Raw genomic sequence first — 15,616 nt, forward strand, 5'->3', positions numbered from 1 at the left:
TAGTAAGTAAACACACAAAATTCACATCCTCAGTTACCTTGCAATCCTCTTGTTAGCTTATCATTCCAACTTGCGGCCAAAGTGCTTAGTGATGTGCTGGAATAACTGTAAGAGTGTCTTGCTTAATTTTATTCTTATTTTCCTTTTGTCCAGCCACTCCCCTCCCCTCCTCTGAAAGTGCTGCTGGGAATGGAGGCAGTGCCTCTGTGGTTCCTCAAAAAAGGTGGACATAACTTACATGGACCACTGTGGCATGTGTTACACGTTGTAATTTAAAGTTAACAGCTGCCATTATTTGTATCACATGGTAAAATCCTTGGTAAATTGTAACAGATTTTTTTGGGCTTATCCTTTGGTTCATAAGAGTTGGTTAACATAACCCATTTTCTGATGTCAAACAATAGAAAATCTAGGATGGAATGTAACAATATTATGAGAAGGAAAGTTGCCACTCACCATATAGTGGAGATGCTGAGTCGCAGATAGGTACAACAAAAAGACTCTCACAATTAAAGCTTTCGGCCATTGGCCTTCATTAACAACACACACATAAGCACGTGCGTGTATGAACGCCCACATTTGCACACAAAAACAACTCACACACACAAATGCAACTCACACACATGACTGCAGTCTCAGGCAACTGAAACCACATTGCAAGCAGCAGCACCAGTGCATGATGGGAGTGGTGTCTGCGTGGGGGTAAGGAGGAGGCTGGGGCATGGAGGGGGAGGGATTGTATGGTGGGGGTGGCGGACAGTGAAGTACAGCAGGTTTGATGGAGGGCACAGGTGGGAGAGGGTGGGAGGGAGTAGCGGAAAAAGAGAGAAATAAAAAGACTGGGTGTGGTGGTGGAATGGTGGCTGTGTAGTGTTAGAATGGGAACAGGGAAGGAGCTGGATGGGTGAGGACAGTGACTAACGAAGGTTGAGCCAGGAGGGTTACGGAAACATAGGATGTATTGCAGGGAAAGTTCCCTCGTGCGCAATTCAGAAAAGATGGTGTTCGTGGGAAGGATCCATATGGCACAGGGTTTGAAGCAGTAATTTTCTGATATGATACTTTGGTAATACTGGTTTTTTATTATGGGTACTTCCCTGTCATTTGAAGGCTTTAGTCTCCATCTTTTTAACCTGGCTCCAAATATTTTTAAGAAATTATTTACTGGTGATATATCTTTTTCTGGAGGGGTCTTAGATAGTGTGAAAGGAGAACAGCATCTTCTGAGTGAAAACAACTTCATACAGGGACGGCTCTGTCCTCGTGTGGATTTTTGAGTTACTTGCCACTACTACATAAGGGATAGGGCATCCCAGTCATTGTGTTGACTGTTAACATAGTAACTTAACATTTTTCTTGTTGTACGGTAGACTAAGTTTGTCCATTTTCCTGACGGGATAATGCGCTAGTCCAGAGATTTTTAATGCGTGATAATCAGCACAATTGCTTAATTAAATCTGACACAAAATTCATTCCATAATCTCACATGTTTCAAAGCTTGCTTGTGAGCAATTAAGCACTAGACACAGTTTGAAACCCGAGAATAATTTATTGATGGATGTCACCACAAGAGAATACATTTGTAGATATCCTGTGACACTAACAAACCTAACCACAACACTGAACCATTCACTGACCAGTACTCTGCTTACCACCGAGGTCTGGAAAAAGTCTTCCACATGATTTTTCATTGCATCTGTTACCTTTTGTCATGTCCAGAAGTGATAAATGTCATCATTCAAAATAATATTTTGTCACCTACCTAAACTATGCTCTACTTCATCCATCTCAGAACCACATACAGGCCTTGTAGAGGCAGGATGGTCCCTGGCATACACTATGTGATCAAAAGTATCCAGACACCTGGCTGAAAATGACTTGCAAATTCATGACGCCATCCATCAATAATGTTGGAATTCAATATGGTGTTGGCCCACCCTTAGCCTTGATGACAGCTTCCACTCTCACAGGCATAAGTTCAATCAGGTGCTGGTAGGTTTCTTGGGGACTGGCAGCCCATTCTTCATGGAGTGCTGCACTGAGGATCAGTGTCAGTCAGTGAGCCCTGGCACGAAGTCGGCGTTCCAAACATCCCAAAAGTGTTCTGTAGGTTTCAGCTCAGGACTCTGTGCACGCTAGTCCATTACAGGGATGTTATTGTCGTGTAACTACTCTGCCACAGACCATGCATTATGAACAGGTGCTCGATCATGTTGAAAGATGCAGTTGCCATCCCCAAATTGCTCTTTAGCAGTGGGAAGCAAGAAGGTGATTAAACCATCAATGTAGACCTGTGCTGTGACACTGGCATGCAAAACAACAAGGGGTGCCCCCCTCCATGAAAAACACGACTGTACCATAACACCACCTCCTCCAAATTTTACTGTTGGCACTACACATGCTGCCAGATGACATTCACTAGATTGCCATACCTACACCCTGCCATCGGATCGCCACATTGTGTACCGTGATTCGTCACTCCACACAACGTTTTTCCACTGTTCAATCATCCAATGTTTATGCTCCTTACACCAAGCGAGGCGTCATTTGACATTTACTGGCGTGATGTGTGGCTTATGAGCAGCCGCTCAACCATGAAATCCAAGTTTTCTCATATCACACCTACCTGTCATAGTACTTGCAGTGGAACCTGATGCAATTTGGAATTGCTGTATGATTGTCTGGACAGATGTCTGCGTATTACACATCACGACCTCCTTTAACTGTGGGCGGTTTCTGTCAATCGGCAGACTAGGTTGGCCTGTACACTTTTGTGCTGTTTGTGTCCCTTCGCATTACCGCTTTACTATGTCATTGGAAGCAGTGGGCCTAGGGATGTTTAGGAGTGTGGAAATCTCGTGCACAGACATGACAGAAGTGATGCCCTATCACCTGATCACATTTGAAGTCTGTGAGTTCTGCGGAGTGCCCCATTCTGCTCTCTCACAATGTCTAATGACTACTGAGGTCGCTGATATGGAGTACCTGGCAGTAGGTGGCAGCACAATGCACCTAATATGAAAAATGTGTGTTTTGGTGGTGTCTGGATATGTCTGATCATATTGTGTAGGTCTTGTAGGGCTCTCTAAGTTGACTGTGCTCCATAGTTAATTTGACAGCATTGTATCAAAGAAGGCAATAAGGGAAATCAATGATGCAGAAAAATGTGGTTTTTCCTGTGTTACCGCTGCATAATAGATGGAGGAGAGAATGATGCACAGATGAAGGAAACATTACCGAGTGTCTGTGTTACATTTTGTCACTAAATTCTAATGGAGACTGTGATATTCTTATCACACAAAATTGATGCTTCTATAAATTAATCTTTCCTTCTTACGTCCACACTTAAAAAAGTATAATAAATAAGTATTTGCAGCAGTCTGGGGCCCATGGGTTGTAACTCCCGCTCTACCCCCATCTCACTACGTCTGCCAAAGCTGCTCCAAATCCTGAACCACACAAGTCATTTGCCCTTGGATGATTGAGGTACAAAACTGGTCCTATATATCCATCTACCACCTTGTACTACAACCCAGTCATGGCCATTTCCTATCTTATAGACGGTAGTCTCACGTGTGAAAGTAGTTATGTTACATTCCAACTGTGTTGCAGTTGCCTTCTTCTGTTAATTTTGGGGCCATAATAATCAACTGCCTATCTGTTTGGATCAGCACTGCCAAACTGTGACTAACTGCAAACTTGACCACCCAGTTACTGAACATGATGAGTACTACAGTACAGATTACTTCAGTATGTGGATGATTTCTGGTTGTGCAATATATTCTCATCTTGCTAGTTTTGTAAAAGAAATTATTTCCATGCTTGACTTTTGCAGTCTTGTTTGAATGCAGAAAAAATCTTGTGTGTCTGCAGTGCATACCAGAACTGTAAGTGAATTTATGTCTATTTGATCTGTTGTTTTGAAATAGTCTTACGTTTTCAGATGGAGGCAAACAAAATTTGATGAGTCTGTTGTAAACTCTGTCCTGTCATAATCATAATCACTTGAAACTTGTTAAAATATGCCAGTAAAATCTTTTGTCCACTATTTTAAAACCCATGTTGTTAATGTATAATGCTAGGCTATCTGATTTGTTGAGCGAAAGTGTATTCAAATGGTTGTAACCGTGACATTGTCTTCAAGTATACTGCTTTTGCATATCCAGCTGTAGAAGTGTCCAAGCAATGGTATAAAGGATTTGAGTTCATTGTGCGAATAAAAAAATCCACTATGAGTCTTGAAATTGCCTTTTGAGTGTGGTTTACCACTATCCTGTGCAGTCTCTACTAGCCAGCTCTAATATGAGCAAACTCAACAACTGGTATAGTGTAATTTGATATTTATCATTAGACCTGTTGAAGAAATGGCACTGAATTGCCACAAGCCTGAAATTTTGTGGATGGCTGATTTATCTACTGTAAGTAGGATAATCAATATAGTCAGTAACATTTACTGAATTGTTCAAAATGGCACATGTTATTTAGAGCTGCATCGTTTAATATTTTGCTTTCCATTCAAATTTTTTACATATTAGGATTTTATATTATTAGAACTTCGTGATTATGAATCTTGTTCTTGTTTTCCAGTCTACATAAAAAATCAAAATAAAGTTACTAAATCTGTGAAGAAGGCTTTGAGAGCATTTATCCTAGAAAAATCAAAGAAGCAGTTATTAGCATCCCAGTCATATAATGAATGGACAGAGCTGCCTTAATTAATTTCTGTGTATTGAAAGACACAGTGTACCATTTCACCTTACTGTGTAGTTATGTTAGAATATTTTGTAGTTTTCATTTGGTGATAAAATAAGTTTGTTTGCCATACTTCTCTATTACAAAGGGTTTATGTCCTTCATAACAAATTTTATACTTCCGGAAAAGTACAAGAAGTTCTGAAATGAAGCAAGAGAATCACAATGATAAATAACATTCACAGTGGTGGTGATGTAGATAGTAAGTGCCAGGCATGAATTTCATATACAGGGTATCCCATTTAAATCTATACCAGCTGATATCTCTGGAGTGGCACGATTCTGCAAAAAAAAAAAAAAAAAAAAAAGTCTCTAGTAAAAGTTATAAAGTTTGAAGGGGGTCTAGAATGGTTACCTCGAAATGGCCTTGAACCCTATTTTGAAGGTCAAACCAAGGTCAAGTTCGTTTCTGCAAATAGTAACCCCCTATTTTTATTCCATGTTCGTATTCTACATGAAAAAATACACAGTGTTTGTAGGGAACATTTCTTTTCAAAAAACCGGTAGTTTTTTGCCAGAGGACACTTCATTGTAACTTCCCAGGTTAACAGTATCTCGAGAATGAAGTGAGATCGGGAAAAATTTTCAGTGAAAATATTGTATGATTTCCGAAATCTGTCCACTGGTGAAATTTCTGCGAACTTGTAATGGCCTTGAAATTCTTCAGTAGAAATTAACCTTAAAGCAAATACTGTCGGCATTAGCAGAATCCAATGTGCACTAAATGGAGGTTGCCCAGTGGACTTAGCACATCGTTAGCCCTGAAAAGGGCTGATTAACATGTTTCTCACTGTAAATTTAGGATCTCAGATCCTCGATGAACTGCCCATTTTGCCTAATGCACATTTGCACTCTCTGTAGGAAACTGGTTTCAACATCATTCAATGTCTGATGGGTGATTGCCTGGAAAGCTAACACAATCCTTTCCCTCATATCCTTTTGTGTCGTCAGGGGAGTGGAGTACACCTCCTGCTTCACAGCTCCCCATAAGAAGTGTTCAGTCTGATGACCTTGGTGGGGATTCATGAATTGCACCACCGATACCAATCCATTGATTCGGATAAGTTGCATTAAGGTATCTTCTGACAGGTAAGGCCTGATGTGCAGGGTCACCGTCATGTTGAAACCACATACGTGCTCTTATGTCTAGGGGGATATTTTCTAGTAAAGGGAGCACCAGATTCTGGAATGAAGATAGCACAAGCTGTTCAACTTTTCACCATAAAAAACAGGACCTATTGTGTAACCTCCAATTACGCCTGCCCAGACATTGATTGACCACCGTCTCTGTGTTTGGTGATCTCATTGCCAGTGAGGATTTGCTTCTGCCCGGTAGTGTGCATTGTGGAGATTGACTCCTCCCATGTTGTCGAAGTTCGTCTTGTCTGTAAAGAGAGAGTGTGCGAAGACAAAGGGATCACGAATTATTTGCGTATCGGCCCATCGACAAAATGCCTGGAATCTCTCAGGATCCCCTGGCTCAATTGCTTGGGTGATATGGAAGTGATATGGGTGGAATTTAAAGTACCTTAAAACACAAGATACTGTTGATCGAGGCATGCCATGTATTCACTGAATCTGATGAGCTGAAAGCTGTGGATCTTCAGCAACGCTAGCATGAACTCCCAGTGCAGTCGCCTCTCTCGGGCCCATCTTTCATCTCTGCCTTTTCAAGGTCTCTCTCTCAGCTCGTCTTACCAAAGACCTAATTGTAACCTTCGTGGGATGACGGGCATCGGGGTATCTCTCGGCATACAATCTTTGCACGGCTCCATAATTGTCATGACACTCGCCAACAATTTTTATCATTCTCACTAATTCTAAAGGCATGTAATCAGCCATTTCGGAGAGATCAGAGTCAAACAATAAATTGTAGCAATTAGTTTTACTATTATTGGTTTTCTTAGGTTTTTCCTTCAATGAAACATCCAGTAAGTGTGTTGCAAGACAACTGACTTATTACACTATACATGATCTGTTTGTTTACACATGCTTGCTGTTGTGTATGCCACAATGTGAAGCCAAAATATACAGTATCCAAGTGCGCTCTTTCAGAAAATTACTTAGGTGTCTAACAGATGGGTGTCTTTCAAGAGGGCACATTTTACATATCTTGATATTGATGTAAATAATGAAATAATCCATGGTAATGTGTCCTTTTCAAATATGGAGAGAAGGCAGAAACGAAAGATGGGCCCAAGAAAGTCAGTTGAGTGACAAGGTGACTCACATAAAGTTTCCCCCCCCCCCCCCCCCCTCCCCCCCCCCCCCCCTCTTGTGGGCTCGAAACATTCATGTTGAGAATAATTTTGCTTGTACAGATTTGGAATAATTTCACTTCACAGGAACTCATTAGAGTCTTTGAGACGAGATTGTTCCGAGTCCCATGAGGCGTAATTCATCAGACTTCAACAAGGTGTAATATTTCTAATTTACTTAAAACAGATTTTTTCCAAGTCCATAAGAGAAAAATTTATGGGAGTCACGAAAGTCAAGAATCATTCTAAGTGAGCACAGCTGAGAAACTTTCAGTCTCCAAAGATAAAATTTCTCTGAACCCCCAGTCGCGATTTCCAATTCTCCTACAGTGATGCTTATTAGTTAGCCTCAAAGCTCCACCCTTCTCTTCTCTGACTGTGCCGGCACAAGCACAGTGCAGGTCTCTGATTCGGCACCCTCTAAGTGGTGCACATTGGGTTCCACTAATGCCCATGGTATTTGATTTCAATTTAATTTCTACTAACAAAATTTCAAGGCCATTTCAAGTTCACGAAAATTTCACCAGTGGACATATTTCAGAAACCAACAAGATTTTCATTGAAAATTTTCCTGATCTCGCTTCATTCTTGAGATACTGGTAACCTGGAAAAGTTACAATAAAGTGCTCCCTCACAACAGACCATTGGTTTTTTGAAAAAAAAAAATGATCCCTACAAACAATGCATATTTTTTCATGTAGAATATGAATATGAAATAAAAATAGGGGTTACTATTTGCAAGAATGAACTTGACCATGGTTTGATCTTGAAAACAGGGTTCAAGGTCATTTCGAGGTAACCATTCCATGACCCCCTTCAAAGCTTACAAGTTTTATTAGAGACTTTTTTGCAGAATTATGCCACTGCAGAGATATCAGCCAGCATAGATTAAAGTGGGACACCCAGTATATTGAAGCAACATGCTGAACATCTGCATGGCTCCACATATATAAAAGAAATTAAATGGCATATGGCACTGCAACACAGACATTTATGTGCATCACACAGCTTGTTTAATCAAACCTCTGTCACTAGATGTTCTTTTCTGATGTGCAGTAATTTTCATGGCTTAAGTGATGACAGCAACAGTAGCTGTTACTTTATGCATTATTACTAGGGATGAAACTTTTCTTAAGAAAACAAAAAATTATGAATCTCATTGTTGTTTTCCAGTCTATATAAAAAAGCAAAATAAAGATGCTAAATCTGTCAAGAAGGTTAGGAGAGTATTTATGTTAGAGAAAGCAGATAAGCAGTTGTTAGCCTCCCACCTAGGTAATGAGAGGACATCATTTAGCGCCAATATTATGTATGATGCACCATATGGTGAATTGTGGAGTATGCATATAGATGCAGAAAATTATTTTCTGGTCATTACAGAAAGAATATATTAATCAGTCTATCACTTATCCTCCTAATACCGATCTCTCTCTCTCTCTCTCTCTCTCTCTCTCTCTCTCTCTCTTCCACCCCCACTCCCTCCCCCTTCCTCCCACTCAAAGAAACACTTGTTTTAATATTTTATCGTCTCTAGTACATCATAAGATGACATGCCCCCCATGAACCATGGTCCTTGCTGTCGGTGGGGAGGCTTGCATGCCTCAGTGATACAGAAGCCTTACCGTAGGTGCAACCACAACAGAGGGGTATCTGTTGAGAGACCAGACAAATGTGTGGTTCCTGAAGAGGGGCAATCTTTTCAGTAGTTGCAGGGGCAACAGTCTGGATGATGGACTGATCTGGCCTTTTAACACTAACCAAACCGGACTTGCTGTACTGGTACTGCGAACAGCTGAAAGCAAGGGGAAACTTAGGCCGTAATTTTTCCCAAGGGCATGCAGCTTTACTGTATGGTTAAATGATGATGGCGTCCTCTTGGGTAAAATATTCCGGAGGTAAAATAGTACCCCAATTGGATCTCCAGGCAGGGACTACTCAGGAGGATGCCCTTATCAAGAGAAAGAAAACTGGTGTTCTACGGATCGGAGCGTGGGATGTCAGATCCCTTAATTGGGCATGTAGGTTAGAAAATTTAAAAAAGGGAAATGGATAGGTTAAAGTTATAGTGGGAATTAGTGAAGTTTGGTGTCAGGAGGAACAAGACTTCTGGTCAGTTGAATACAGGGTCATAAATACAAAATCAAATAGGGGTAATGCAGGAGTAGGTCTAATAATGAATCTAAAAAAAAAATAGGAGTGCAGGTAAGCTACTACAAACAGCATAGTGAACGCATTATTGTGGCCAAGATAGGCACGAAGCCCACACCTACCACAGTAGTACAAGTTTATATACCAACTAGCTCCACAGATGTGACGAGTTTGATGAAATGTGTGACGAGATAAAGGAAATTATTCAGATAGTGAAGGAGATGAAAATTTAATAGTCATGGGTGACTGGAATTTGATAGTAGGAAAAGGGAGAGAAGGAAATGTAGTTGGTGAATACAGAGCATAACTTAATCATAGCTAACATTTGGTTCAAGAATCATGAAAGAAGGTTGTATATGTGGAAGAGGCCTGGAGATACTGAAAGGTTTCAGATAGATTATATAATGGTAAGACAGAGATTTAGGAACCAGGTTTTAAATTGAAAGACATTTCCAGGGGCATGTGTGGGCTCTGACCACAATCTATTGGTTATGAACTTTAGATTAAAACTGAAGAAACTGCAAAAAGGTGGGAATTTAAGAAGATTGGACCTGGGAAAACTGACAGAACCAGAGGTTGTACAGAGTTTCAGGGAGAGCATTAGGGAACTGTTGACAAGAATGGGGGAAAGAAATACAGTAGAAGAAGAATGGGTAGGTTTGAGAGATGAAATTGTGAAGGCAACAGAGGATCAGGTAGGCTAAAAGACAAGGGCTAATAGAAATCCATGGGTAACAGAAGAGATATTGAATTTAATTGATGAAACGAGAAAATACAAAAATTCAGTAAATGAAGCAGGCAAGAAGGAATACAAACTTCTCAAAAATGAGATCAACACGAAGTGCAAAATGGCTAAGCAGGGATGGCTAGAGGACAAATGTAAGGATGTAGAGGCATATATCGCTAGGGGTAAGATACATACCTGCCTACAGGAAAATTAAAGAGACCTTTGGAGAAAAGAGAACCACTTGTATGAATATCAAGAGCTCAGGAGTATATAGAGGGTCTATACATGGGCAATATACTTGAGGACAATATAATGGAAATAGAAGAGGATGTAGATGAAGATGAAATGGGAGACATGATACTGTGCAAAGAGTTTGACAGAGCACTGAAAGATCAAAGTCGAAACAAGGCCCCAGGAGTAGACAACATTCCATTAGAACTGCTGACATCCTTGGGAGAACCAGCCCTGACAAAACTCTGCCATCTGGTGAGAAGATATATAAGACAGGCAAAACACCATCTGACTTCAAGAAGAATGTAGTAATTCCAATCCCAAAGAAAGCAGTTGTTGACACGTGTGAAAATTACCAACTGTCAGTTTAATAAGTCACGGCTGCAAAATAATAACGCGAATTCTTTAAAGACGAATGGAAAAACTAGTAGAAGCTCACCTCAGGGAAGACCAGTTTGGATTCCGTAGAAATACTGGAACAAATGAGGCAATACTGACCCCACGACTTATCTTAGAAAATAGATTAAGGAAAGGCAAACCTATGTTTCTAGCATTTGTAGACTTAGAGAAAGCTTTTGTCAATGTTGACTGGAATGTTGTCTTTCAAATTATGAAGGTGGCAGGAGTAAAATACAGGGAGCGAAAGGCTGTTTACAATTTTTACCGAAACCAGATGGCAGTTACAAGAATCGAGGGGCACGAAAGGGAAGCAGTGGTTGGGAAAGGAGTGAGACAGGGTTGTAGCCTATCCCCGATGTTATTCAACCTGCATATTGAGCAAGCAGTAAAGGAAACAAAAGAAAAATTCTGAGTAGGTATTAAAATCCATGGAGAAGAAATAAAAACTTTGAGGTTTTCCAATGACATTGTAATTCTGTCAGAGACAGAAAGGACCTGGAAGAGCAGTTGAACCGAAATGACAGTGTCATGAAAGGAGGATATAAGATGAACATCAACAAAAGCAAAACGAGGATAATGCAATGTAGTCAAATTAAGTCAGGTGATGCTGAGGGAATTAGATCTCAGGAAGTGAGACGCTTAAAGTAGTAAATGAATTTTGCTATTTGGGGAGCAAAATAAATTATGTTGGTCCAAGTAGAGAGGATATAAAATGTACACTGGCAATGGCAAGGAAAGCGTTTCTGAAGAAGAGAAATTTGTTAACGTCGAGTATAGACTTAAGTGTCAGGAAGTCGTTTCTGGAAGTATCTGTATGGAGTGTAGTCATGTATGGAAGTGAAACATGGACAGTAAATAGTTTGGCAAGAAGAGAAAAGAAGCTTTCAAAATGTGGTGCTACAGAAGAATGCTGAAGATTAGATGGGTAGATCACATAACTAATGATGAGGTGTTTAATAGAATTGGGGAGAAGAGAAATTTGTGGCACAACTTGACTAGAAGAAGGGATCGGTTGGTAGGACATGTTCTGAGGCATCAAGGGATCACCAATTTAGTATTTGAGAGAAGTGTGGAGGGTAAAAATCGTAGAGGGAGACCAAGAGATGAATACACTAAGCAGGTTCAGAAGGATGTAGATTGCAGTGGGTACTGGGAGATGAAGAAGCTTGCACAAGATAGATTAGCATGGAGAGCTGCATCAAACCAGTCTCTGGACTGAAGACAACAACAACAACAACAACAACAACAACAAGATGATGACATGGTGGTACACCCAAAAGAATTTTAATGAGATTGATATTACATTGTTATTCCTATTTATAATGTACAATTCACAGTTTATTCACCAGCTACCTAGATAAATCTGTGTGTTTCAACACTAACTATATCTTTGTATTTTACAGCTTCTGAGGTATGATCCTGAAGAAAGACTTGGTTCTGGCATTAATGGGATTGAAAAACTGAAGTCGCATCCTTTCTTCAAAGGTATAGACTGGAAAGCTATGCTAGTCAAGAGTTCATGAACTGGATATATATGCTATTTAATGTGAGCTATGTTTGTCAAGCTTTTAATTCAGACTTGTTCAGCAAGATTACACATGTTATACAGATAAGATGATCTGTACACTTGCATAATAATGCTTTTAAAGCTGGAGAAATCAATCATAAGAGATTCTGTAAGCTTTATTGCTTATTTTGTGACTGAAAAAAAAGCATTTAAATTATGTCTCCCATGATTACCGATCTGAAACGAATTGAAGGAGAAAGATTGTCTCTGGTTTCATAAATTGGCTTTAAAAACATTATCTGACACACTGACTTAGATTCCTTTTCGAATGTTATTGTACAGCTATGTAAATATATAGAATACATAATGGCCAGCCAGTAGACTAATGTCATTATGTAGACTGTGTTACCAAGGAAAGTGGTTGTCAGTGTGTTTCAAAGTCTTTGCATCAAACATCTAGGGACGATAGATTGTTTTAAGAGAAAACTTCTGTTAGAGACAAAATGTTCACTGACAATTTCTGGCAATGTTAGATGTCCTAAAATGTTATTCCCCATGATACAATCTATCACCTCTGATTGTTTGACGTAAATACTGTGTGTGTGTGCGTGTGTGTGTTTGTAAGAAAGGTGTACAATTGTTGCTTTAAATTTCAAATACTGCAGATCACTATGTATCTCATGAACTTGATTAGTAAAACATCTGTTCAAGATTCTAGTTTCTGGACAAAAGAGAAAAGAACTTCCTGTTGTATATTTATGTGTAATTGAAAGTTATTCTGTGCGTGTCTTACTTGAAGAATATTGTGCTTGTGATGCATGCAGACAGTGGAGTTTGGTGCAGATATTGTGATGTGATTATATATGATAATATTGTGACATATATACCCAGCCCCAAAATTTTGCATAATGCTGACCATCTTCTTTTATGTCACAGTCATTGAAAGGGCACTAAACAGAATGGACTGATAACAAAAGCTGACTAGATGAGAGCACAAGGAAGACAAAGATGGTGCCTCCCAGCGACACTTACACTAGCACCTTTTAAAATTTCACTTGTGTAACGTATTATTTGTAGTACTACACTGGAATAATTTGCTGTTAGACCATAGAACGGTATGGGAAGGTGAGAATGACATAATTTGTGACCAAACTTAACAGAATTAGTTGAAATGCAATAGTCAAAGCATTTTTTTGGAAATTGGTTTGTGATGTATAGTGGAGTGTGCAGTTTACAGCAGACAATTACATTTTGATATCTTTAAATGCTTAATGATGAATGTAGCTGTGCATAATGTGCATGCTTTATTGTATGAACGTGCACTCAGAACAATAAGCAGTGGTTTTGAGTTTATTTGGTGTAACCCAGGTCTGGATTTTTTTTGTACATTTACAGCTCGGCACAACACAGACTAGTCAATAAAACCATTCTGTAAATTTAGTTTGCAGCAAATTACTCAGTGGTGCTTGAGACAGCAGAGAACTCAGATTAACATTTCCAAAGTTTTTTATGAATACTAGTGTTTTCAGGTGACAGTCCTGGTAACTTTTTCTAAATGGTAGATATAAAACAATGATGTGCCAACAGTCGCTATTACATGGCTCTATCATGTGGCAGTCTGTCAAGAGTACACAATGTACATTGCTTTAGGAAGTCTGTACAAAAGCTAGCCTTCAGGAACAGAATGATAGAATTGTAAGCTAGTATGCTTTGCTCATTATTTTTAAAGTTGTGATGCGTGCAGTACAAAATTTGGTCACATTAATATATATGTAAATAACAGATTTGTGATCATATTTGAAAGTTGTCATATAGTATTATATTTGAAGATATCTGCTTGTAGGTAAAACTATAATCATCTGATATCTATTGTACCTGACTCAAAATTTGTGATAGTTCCTGTATTTCTTTCTTAGTAATTACTCTTTCCTGTTCTGTCATTGTTAATGCATATTACTCATATGTTTCAAAAATATATATTTTACAATAATTGTGAATTGTGTCTTTCAGCCACAATTTGTTCAACATTCCATTACTCAGACTGAGATATGTTGATATTTGTACACAACATGTTTAATACAAAACTTTGATGACTCGGCATTTTGGTAGTTTGAATGAAAGACTAGAGATATTGTCACTACTGTCCGAAAACCAGTTTTCTGTAATGTCCATGTACTAATATCTTCTTCACATATGTGTTGCTCATAAAAAAAGATACTGACATGCCACTTTCAAATCAGATTATTAATAAAATGTATGAAGAATGTTCTGTACTTCTTTTTTCCTTTCTTGGAGATGATAAGAGTGTAAAATGAGAATATATATAGTTCATGTAATGAACCTGTAACTTTTATGTATGAGAATACATTGCTGTTTGTTGACTGAACAGTTAATTAGTTTGATTACTCTTCATTGTACTTCTGGGCAAACATTCATCTGTTTTGTTTCAAACTTGTTAAATAATTGTTTAGCTCTTTTATATATTGACATCAGTAGAGGAGAGACCAAATTTAGAGCTTTATCTATGAAATAAAAGAAAGTTTACTATGTGTGATATTGAATACTCAGTAATAAATAGTACTTGTGGAATTTATAAGAGTAAATAAGTAATTTCTGTTTAACATTATTTAGTTGTGTAGTTGATGGTGGACAGTGTTGCAGCTTCATTTATCTGTCTTCATTTAGTTTATTGTGAACAGTATTACAGTGTGTTGTTTTTTAGCACAATGTGTGCACTTCAGTGATTCTTTATTCCATTCAAAAAGTGCTTGTAATCAATGGCCTCATGATGAAGTTATATTTAAGCTGGTTAACCCCTTAGGTGTGAATTCCCAACCACCCTTGTAGTGTGATTTTTACTGCATGTATTTGAGGGTGCTATGTACAATGCACACTACAAACACTACATCTGCTAAACTACACAAGAAAGCATTCTGAGAAAGATAGTACAAACAGTACTATAAAAATGAAATGGACAAATTTCTTCAGTTACAAACAGTGTAGCGTGGCTTTAAAAAGAACATTTCAAAGTGTGTGTGTGTGTGTGTGTGTGTGTGTGTGTGTGTGTGTGTGTGTGTGTGTGTGTGTAAGTAATGTAATATAAGTTGGTTTTGTGCAGGAATCAGTATTGACTGTTCTGTGCCATCTTCAGTAAAGCACAAAATAAATGCTTACAGAGGAGAAATAAATTAACTTTTTCCTAATCATGTCATCGTTTTGTTGTTACCAGTTCAAACATTACTGTGCAGGTCTCCATTCTATCCTGACTTGTACTGCAGCCTACAACCATTTAAACTTGCTTACTGTATTCAAGCTGTGCTCTACCTCTACAACTGATACCTTAACATAACCCATCATTACCAAATTACCTATTCTTTGTTGGTTCTTGATGTCTCCTATCAAGCTGTTCCTTCATTTAGTAAAGATGCACTGGGGAGTTACTTTCTGCTCACAGCTTCAGTACCTCTTCATTAGTTACACAATGTACCAATCTAATCTTTAGACTTTATCTGTAGCACCACAACTGAGAAGAACTTGTATTTTCTTCTTTTCTGGGCTGTCTATCGTTATTGTTTTATTTCCATATTAAGCTACA

The 15,616-nt window shown here is 38.7% G+C and overlaps 1 protein-coding gene across 1 annotated transcript in view; it reads left to right on the forward strand.

Moving 5' to 3' along the window:
• LOC126480992 (ribosomal protein S6 kinase delta-1) overlaps positions 1–15,107 on the forward strand; it is a 190,846-nt gene extending 175,739 nt beyond the window's left edge. Inside the window, exon 14 of the mRNA XM_050104435.1 lies at positions 11,918–15,107. Coding sequence (XP_049960392.1) covers positions 11,918–12,037 — 120 coding nt within the window. The 3' untranslated portion in view covers positions 12,038–15,107. The remainder of the gene's footprint in view (positions 1–11,917) is intronic.
• The last annotated feature ends 509 nt before the right edge of the window (positions 15,108–15,616 follow it).

Source organism: Schistocerca serialis, chromosome 5 (assembly GCF_023864345.2).
Source record: "Schistocerca serialis cubense isolate TAMUIC-IGC-003099 chromosome 5, iqSchSeri2.2, whole genome shotgun sequence".
NCBI classification, from domain to species: domain Eukaryota; kingdom Metazoa; phylum Arthropoda; class Insecta; order Orthoptera; family Acrididae; genus Schistocerca; species Schistocerca serialis.